We start from the raw sequence: 8,307 nt of genomic DNA, 5'->3' as shown, positions 1-8,307 counted from the left end.
TTATGGCCTGTCCCCACTTCACCCTCTTTTAGTTATTAACACAGGCATATAGATACTTTCCTTGCTCCTTATGCTTTAATTCCAATCTGTAATGACCTTCCTATGAGCTTCAGGGGTCTTTTAAAGCTAAGATAGCTGTACTGAGCTCTCTAATAATTAAATGGCCCATGCTCTGATTTGACCGTTTACTCCTCCCTCCTCCAAGAGCATTTGGAGGTGTGAATTGAAAAGGACACACTCCTTGATATTTTTCTCAATGGTGGAATTAGCTGAAAACCCATTATTGATCTGTTCCTCTGGACTCCCTGGGGATCGTTGTCCTAGCGGTTCTTTTTCTTGGATTTTCTCCTCTATTTTTAATGGCTTGCTGCTCTTTGTTTTGGCTCATGGCCTCCAGGTGACTCCTTCTGGGGTTCAGGATGACCTTCCCCTAGATTTAGTATAGTGAGGCTTTTAACCCCTTCACACTTGGTAGTTGAAGGCTGCTATCAAATCCCACCTCACCCTTCTCTTCTGCAGACTAAATAAGCCCAGTTCCCTCAGCCTCTCCTCATAAGTCATTGTGGGGAAGGAAGGAGAGGGAAAACTCCAAGTTATTGCTAGTTAAGAATTCAGAGAGACCGATTTGAGGAGGCTCAGGACTGGAAGGGATTATTGGGGCCTGGTGGAGGGCAGAGTTGGGGACCTTGTGATGTCAGAAAGGGGCAAAAGAGTCAAAGATGGAGGAGAGTGAGTATCAACAACCAAACTGATGGAAAATAGGGCTGAGAGCATATGAGAAGCCATCAGCGCTGGTGGTGTGGAAGTTACACAAAAGCCGAGTGACAGGGTGTGTGGTGTAGGGGATGACGGGTCACACTGAAAGAGATCAGGTGATGGTTGGAGAGATGGAACTCAGCAACAAAGAGAGTAAAGCTTGGTGATGGAGTGATAGGACATTAGGCGGGAGAAACTTCTCAGACTGTGAACTTCCACAAGGCTGAGCTCAGTTAAATTAGGACAAAGCACCCTTAATTAATGTGAAGACATCCTTTCCCCCTCTTGTCACGCAGGTTTAAAGTCAATGGCCCCAGGCGATCACATTCTGCAGGTGTATTTTCCCACTTTGTCACGAAGCTCTTTGGTTTTGACCCCATAAATGATAGGGTTGAGCATGGGGGGCACAAGGAGATAGAGGTTGGCCAAGAGGATGTGAACGTGGGCAGCGATGCCCTGACCGAACCTGTGTGTCAGAGCGGAGAAGAGGACTGGAGTATAAGACATCAGCATCACACAGATGTGGGCTGTACAGGTGTTGAGTGCTTTCTGATGGGCTTTTTTGGAGGAGATCCTGAAGACAGCCCTGATGATCAGCCCATAAGACAGGCCAATGAGTGTCAGGTCTAATATGATGACCACAAATGTTGTCACCAGGCCGTACGTCCGGTTGACTTTCGTGTCCCCACACGAGATCTTCATCACAGCGATGGGCTCACAGTACGTGTGGGGAATAAGGCGGTTGGCGCAGAATGGCAGCCTACGCAGTAGCAGGGGCACTGGCAGAACCAAGAGAACAGCTCGTATTAGACCCACTAGCCCTAGCTTAGCGATTCGTGCGTTGGTGAGGATGGTGGTGTATCTCAGTGGTTCACATATGGCGACGTAGCGATCGAAGGCCATTGTCACAAGGACGGCTGATTGCATAGTAGCAACTGTGTTAAGGAAGAACATTTGGATGAGGCAGCCATCCACAGTGATGTGTTTGAAACTGAACCAAAATATGCTCAGTGCCTTTGGCACAACGCAGGTCGACCCACCGATGTCTGTGAGTGCCAGCATGCAGAGCAGCAGGAACATGGGCTTGTGCAGGGTCTGCTCTTTGCTGACAACAAACAGAACCATGAAATTTCCCACCAGGCTGATGATGTAGAATGTGGAGAAAGGGATGGAAATCCAGATGTGGGCAGCTTCCAGCCCCGGGATACCGTTTAGGATGAATGTTGATGAATTGGAGGGGGTGAGGTTGAAAGTCGCCATGAAAAGGTGGAAGCACTGATCTGGCTCCGTAATATTCAGGGTGCCTGTGGAGGGAGAAAAGCAGAGCGAGGAGGGTCACACACTTGATAAAAAGTAGCACGGTAAATATTTTATAGTTCGTAACAATCTGGACAGCGGGTGAGCAGTGCGGTGCCAACATTTGCAGAAGGCATCAAATTTTTTAGGATGAGCAGCGGGGTGGAAGATGATGTTCGATGTCAATAAGGATGAAAATATGGGGACTGTTACCTTATAAGGGAGAGAAATAAGAGGGGATTTAAGAAAATTCCGTAAAATACAGACTGGCAGAGAGTATAGCAAAGATGTGTTCTCCCTGTCTCATAACACAAGGTCAAGAGGACATTCAATTAAACTGAAACATGGCAACTTCAAAACTGATTAAAAAAAGAATGCTTTCTTCCCTCAGTGCATAATTAGACAGAGGAACTCATTGCCACAAGATGAAATTGAGGGCAGGAGCTAAGCAAGAATCGGAAAGGTATAGGACACTCTCATGGATAGTAAGAATCTTCCATTACAATAGTTACAGCTAAATAAATATATTTGAAAATCTATACACCTGCTTCAGGGCACAAGCTGATCTGTAGCTGTTAGGCATTAAGGTGATACCCTTATGAAGGTTAGGTTATCCCCCCAACACCTTCTTTGGCAGGCTCTGGGGTTATTGTTGTCAGAGAGAGGACACTGGACTAGAAGGACCATAGGTCTGAAACTCGATACAATTCTCTGTTGGAAAGGAGCCATGTTTTCCCCATGAAAACAGACACTGTCATGCCAGGCTGGGACTTTGTGCTCTCTAACTTCCCTCGTTTCCTTCGGTGAGACACTTTCTCTGAGACATAAGTATAGTGGTTTCGTGGTTTCGTTAACATGTTCCTTGTTAACTGACAAGGGTGAGCAGAAACCCCTGTAAGCAACCCAGCTGCTTACCCTTCCCGTCTCATGCTTGAATCCTGATAAATTTTGCAGATGCCACAAAAATTGGGAGATCGTAAATAATGAAGAGGACGGGTCACTGATTCAGAGCGATCTGGATTGGTTGGTAAACTGGGTCGAGGCAAACAATATGTGTTCTAAGGACAAAGAAGGTAGGTGATGCTTACACAGCGGGGACTTTATCGTGGGAAGCAGATTTTGGGGGGTGAACATGAAGTCCCTGTGTGACCCTCTGGCCAAAAAGAGCTAAATTTTATCCCCAGGGTGATAAACAAGGGAATCTCAAGTAGAGGGAGAGAAGTTATTTTACCTCTTTCTTTGGCACTGACGGAACTACTGCTGGAAAAATGTGTCCTGTTCCAGCATGCACAATTAAAGTTGGATTTTGATACACAGAGATAATTAAGGGATGACTTGATAACAGCCTACAAGTACCCACAGAGAGAACAAATATTGAATAATGGGTTTTTCAGGGTAGCATAGAAAGGTCTAACATCATCCAATGCCTGGAAGTTGAAGTTAGAGAAATGCTGACTATAAATAAGGTGTGCATTATTTAAATATAGAGCGTACTTAACCATTGGAGCAATTTACCAAGGTCATGGCAGTTTCTCCATCACTGAGAATTTCTAAACCAAGGTTGGATGTTTCTCTATAAGCTCTGGTCTAGGAATTCCTTGGGGCAGGTCTCTGACTGGTGCTGTACAGGAGGTCAGACTAGATGATCACAATGGTTCCTTAGGGCTGAGGGATCTGTGAACACGTCCCTGCAGCACAGACAGGAATCAGCTGGAGGCATTTACCCTGCAAGCTGGTGCCTGAGTCTTACTGAAGGCATTTGTTTTTATTCCTGACAGTGCTGAATTTAGCCCCAGGGGAAACGTCTCATGTAAATTTTGGAGTTTGAAAAGGATACTCTGGGTGAGTTTCCACACAACGGAGGCATCCCGTGTGACATTGCATGGATGAAAGTGACCCCACGAAATCTCCGCACTGAGGAATGTCTGTACAACTGTCCCCATAAATGGCTAGCATAGCTGGTTAAAAAATGATCCCAGAGAGTCCCAGGTTCAGTGTCTGTCTCCCAGTGGCTCACTGTGTTAGCCAGCAGCCAGGGGCCTCTGCCCGTGGCAGCTGTATTTACTTAGGCACTGACATGACCCAGAATTCTCTGCTCTCATTATACACTGTGCACACTTCTCAGCTTGCTCATTGTTGCTGTGAAGCAGACCCCGAAGCCCCACACAGTGTGTGTGGGAGCAACAAGGGCAGCAGCACAGCACAGGTGCCTTGGGATCTGCTACTGTGTGTGTGACGTTCTCACCTGAGAGAAACTGTCACTGATCTCCCTTAGCCAAGTGAGCAGGTGGAACGGGGGCTCCTCACCCTGCAGAGGAAGAGTTGGGGGAGCTTCGGGGGCTCGGAGGTTCTGGGTGTCACGGGTGACTGGGAACCCAGAAGAAGACCCTGGCACCCAGCGCAGTGTTGGAATCGGGGCAGTCGGGTAGGGGGATGGGGATTATAGACGGGGTCTGATCTGATGGGAGAGGGAACCAGCTGAGGAGCAAAGATCAATGGTTCTTTCCACTGGGGAAACGGTGGAAAATGAAACTGAAGTTACATAATTAACATTCAACAACCATGAAAAAATAACCTGGAAAATAAAATGAGTTAAAGTTGTGACACCCAGGCTGCAATTCGACGGCTTGCCAGGGGAAAGAGGCACTGAGACCTGCCCAGACACACTCAGGGCCAGGAAAGCTCCCAGCATTGACCTGGGACCAACAATCAGAAAGAAAAATTGAATTTCAGCAGTGCTGCCTTCCTGTCTGTGTACCCCACATTCCCTGCCACCACAACCCTCAGCACCACCTGCCTGTCCCTGTGCACCACCCTCCCCACTCTCACAACTCCCAGCACTGCCACACAGTGATCCCACTCACACAGGACCAACACCAGATCCCGGACACACCTCACAGTGACAGCTCGTACAAATATCTACACAGCCTGGGTTAAACTCTGTGTCTGGCTGCACTGGGGAAAGGGGGGATGGAGGAGGAGCAGCCTGCACAGCCTGCCCAGGGGTGAAGGGAACCCCAGCAGCAGCTCAGCGTGTGCAGGGAAGAGGAGAGGGACAGACCCGACGGTAGGGGAGAGAGGACGTGGAGACTAAAAGGAGCCAGCGCGAGTAACTCTTTCTCAGAACAACACAAAGCTTTAGCATGTTCCCGCCAGTTATAAACCTAGACACAACTTCCTGATGTTGCTTCTCCATGTTGACAATTGCTGAAGTAGCCAGGAGGCTGTTGTGGGATTGGTCACAGGAGGAGGGATGGGTTGGATTGAGGAAGGTGTCAGAGATAATCTACTACAGTGTGTCCACGTAGCATTACAGTCTGAGACACACTCCTACCCCGGGAGATTGCAGGAGGGCTAGTTACACCTCTGTGGTGTGTGAATTAGGCAGGATGTCCATTCCCTATTTCTCCCTGTTTCAGGACTCCGTGCCACTGCGATCTGGATACGGTATGTCCCACCCTACACATACACACACTGTGTGCGCCTGGTTCTCCTCCAGTCAGATTTACAGCACTGCCTGTTTTCCTCTAAACCCGAAACATGCTTTTATTTTTGCTGTATTTTGGTGTTTCTCGTTCTCTATAGAACCAGAGACGCAGGGGAACAGAGAGAACAGACACCCCCCCCCTCAAAATATTGTCACCCTGCATTTTTGAATTGTTTTGAACTCTAAGCTGTGAGTTTAAGATTTCAGCTACTCTCTTGTCAATACTTCTCTTGTCCAGATGTGCTCACCCATCCTTAGAGGCCACAGGACGACTCCAGTTGGAGTCAATGGAGGCTCATGGCCAGTGAAAATCAGGCCTTTTATTTAAGTTCCTTAATTGTGGATTTGGGGTGAAAACCTGGACCTCATGGGAGTTTTGCTATTGATCTGAATGGGAGCAAGATTTCACCCTTAGTATGGATCTTTAGGCTCCCTGCTGTGAAAATCACGGGCATGAAAGATGGGGATTTCAAAACACAGGGGCCCTGATTTTCCTCTCAATGATGCCAGTGTCAATCTGGAGTGAGCCACTGAAGGCAGAATCTGGTCAGTCTGTAAAACCCTGTGTGACCCATTAGTGTTATGAAATCTCAGCTCTCAATCATACCCACTGCAGAGGCTTTGGCTACACTTCTTAACCTGGCAGTAAAGTTGCTGAACTGGAAAACTTGAGCAAATCAGAGAAAAAACCACAGAGACCAAAAAAAAAAAAAAAAAAGATACTGAAACAGATGGAAGGACACACTAAGAGACAAGGAAATGGTCTTAAAAACAAATATTTGTCTAAACTATTTACAATAATTCTTTAGATCCATTTTTATCAGGTAAATCCATTGGTGTTTCTGACAACACCAAACGTTTCAAGTCTCTGTGAATGAGAATTCCTTCCTAGATTGTTCTAAACTTGAACCCTTCCTGAGCCCTTAGCACTAACTTTATAGCAGAAACAGGAACTCACCAGAATCCCATGAAGCAGAGAGAGGAAACCTCCTTACTGTAACCTGAGAATCAGCGTATGAATCTCACATCTGACACTCGCAGTGCTGGACAGGGACCTTTATGATCCCCCGTACAGTCCCTGTGGACTCTCTGGTTGGCCAGGACTTGAGGACAATTCCCAGCGCTCTGTGGGCAGTGGGAGCAGCAGAAAATAGACCCCGGAGAATTAGACCCTGAAGAATTTCAGTCCAAGAGCCGCCCCTGAGAGTGAAGAAATGAGTCACTGATAAGAGAGGCTCAGATTGTCAGGGCACCGAGTCTTACAGACTTGCTATTGAGGACTGGCACTGCTAAAAGCCCAGAGAGAAAAGAAGAGCCAAGTCTTAGACGTGCTTATTTATCTATCAGCATTTCTGTGCTGCTACTCTTTGTCATAGAATCTGAGCATCTGCTGCTACTCTCGGCTGATGAGCCCTGTGCTCAATCTCCCGCCCTGGTATTTACCCCTCTGATGTATTTATAGAGAGCAATCAAATCTCCCTTCAGCCTTCTTTTGGTTAGGCTAAACCAGCCAAACTCTTTGAGTCTCCTCTTATGAGGCAGGATTTCTATTCTGCAGATCATCCTAGTCACCTTTCTCAGCACCTGTTCCAGTTTGAGTTCAGCTTTCTTAAACATGGGGGAGCAGAACTGCACACACTATTCCAGATGAGGTCTCACCAGCGCCTTGTGTAATGGTACTAACACCTCCCTGTCTCCTCTGGAAATACCTCGCCTGATCCATCCCAGGACTGCATTAGCTTTATTCATGGCCACATCACATTGGTGGCTCATAATCATCCTACGATAAACCTATACGCCCAGGTCCTTCTCCTTCCAACTGAGGAATACCCAGCTTATAGCAGAAATTCTTGTTATTAGTCCCTAAGTGCATGACCTTGCACTCTCCACTATTAAATTTTATTCTGTTTCTACTTCCACTTGTAACCTCCCTCCACTCTGACAGTTCACCTTTCAGTATGACCCGTTGTAGTCTCCCCATTAACCAGTCCCTTATCCACCTTTCAATTTTCATATTAATCCCCAGCTTTTCCAATTTAACTAATAATTCCCCATGTGGAACCATATCAAACGCCTGACTGAAATCTAAGTTAATTAGATTCACTGCATTCCCTTTGTCTAAAAAATCTGTTATCTTCTCAAAAAGGAGATCAGGTTGGTCTGGCACGATCTATCTTTTGTTAACCCATCTTGTTTGTTTTTTTCCTATTACTGTTAACCTCAATGTCCTTAACTACTTTCTTTTTCAAAATTTTTTTCAAGACCTTGCATGGTACTGAGGTCAAACTAACCGGCCTGTAGTTACCAGGATCACATTTTTTCTCTTTCTTAAAAATAAGAACTATGTTAGCAATTTTCCAGTCATACGGTACAACCCCTGAGTTTACAGATTTATTAAAAAGCCTTCCTAATGGGCTAGCAATTTCATGTGCTAGTTCATTTAATATTCTTGGATGGAGATTATGCAGCTACCCCGATTAAGTCTCATTAAGCTGTTTAATTCTGGCTTCTACCATGGATGTGGTGATTTCTACCTCCATATCCTCATTCCCATTAGCCACCCTACCACTATCCCCACACTCATCATTAGCCTCATTAAAAATCGAGGCAAAGTATTTGTTTAGATATTTGGCCATACCTAGATTATCCTTAACATTCACCCTTTCCTCAGTGCTTAGCAGTCCCACTTCCTCTTTCTTGGTTTTCTTCTTATTTATACAGCTATGGAACCTTTTACTATTGGTTTTAATTCACTTTGCAAGATCCAA

The 8,307-nt window shown here is 46.1% G+C and overlaps 1 protein-coding gene across 1 annotated transcript; it reads right to left on the bottom strand.

Moving 5' to 3' along the window:
- Positions 1-1,077: 1,077 nt before the first annotated feature.
- LOC137161852 (olfactory receptor 52P1-like) lies at positions 1,078-3,361 on the bottom strand. Its single transcript, XM_067561362.1, has 2 exons — positions 3,284-3,361; positions 1,078-2,060 (listed from the first exon to the last, which is right to left on the bottom strand). The coding sequence occupies exon 2, from the start codon at positions 2,014-2,016 to the stop codon at positions 1,078-1,080; it is 939 nt and encodes a 312-aa protein (XP_067417463.1). The 5' UTR covers positions 2,017-2,060; positions 3,284-3,361.
- Positions 3,362-8,307: the final 4,946 nt, after the last annotated feature.

The sequence above is a fragment of the Emydura macquarii genome, unplaced genomic scaffold (genome assembly GCF_026122565.2).
Source record: "Emydura macquarii macquarii isolate MOO-44397 ecotype Brisbane River unplaced genomic scaffold, CSIRO-AGI_Emac_v2 contig_2383, whole genome shotgun sequence".
Lineage (NCBI taxonomy): Eukaryota > Metazoa > Chordata > Testudines > Chelidae > Emydura > Emydura macquarii.
Note: the sequence above shows the minus strand (reverse complement) of the source record. Positions and strands in the feature narration are given on the sequence as shown.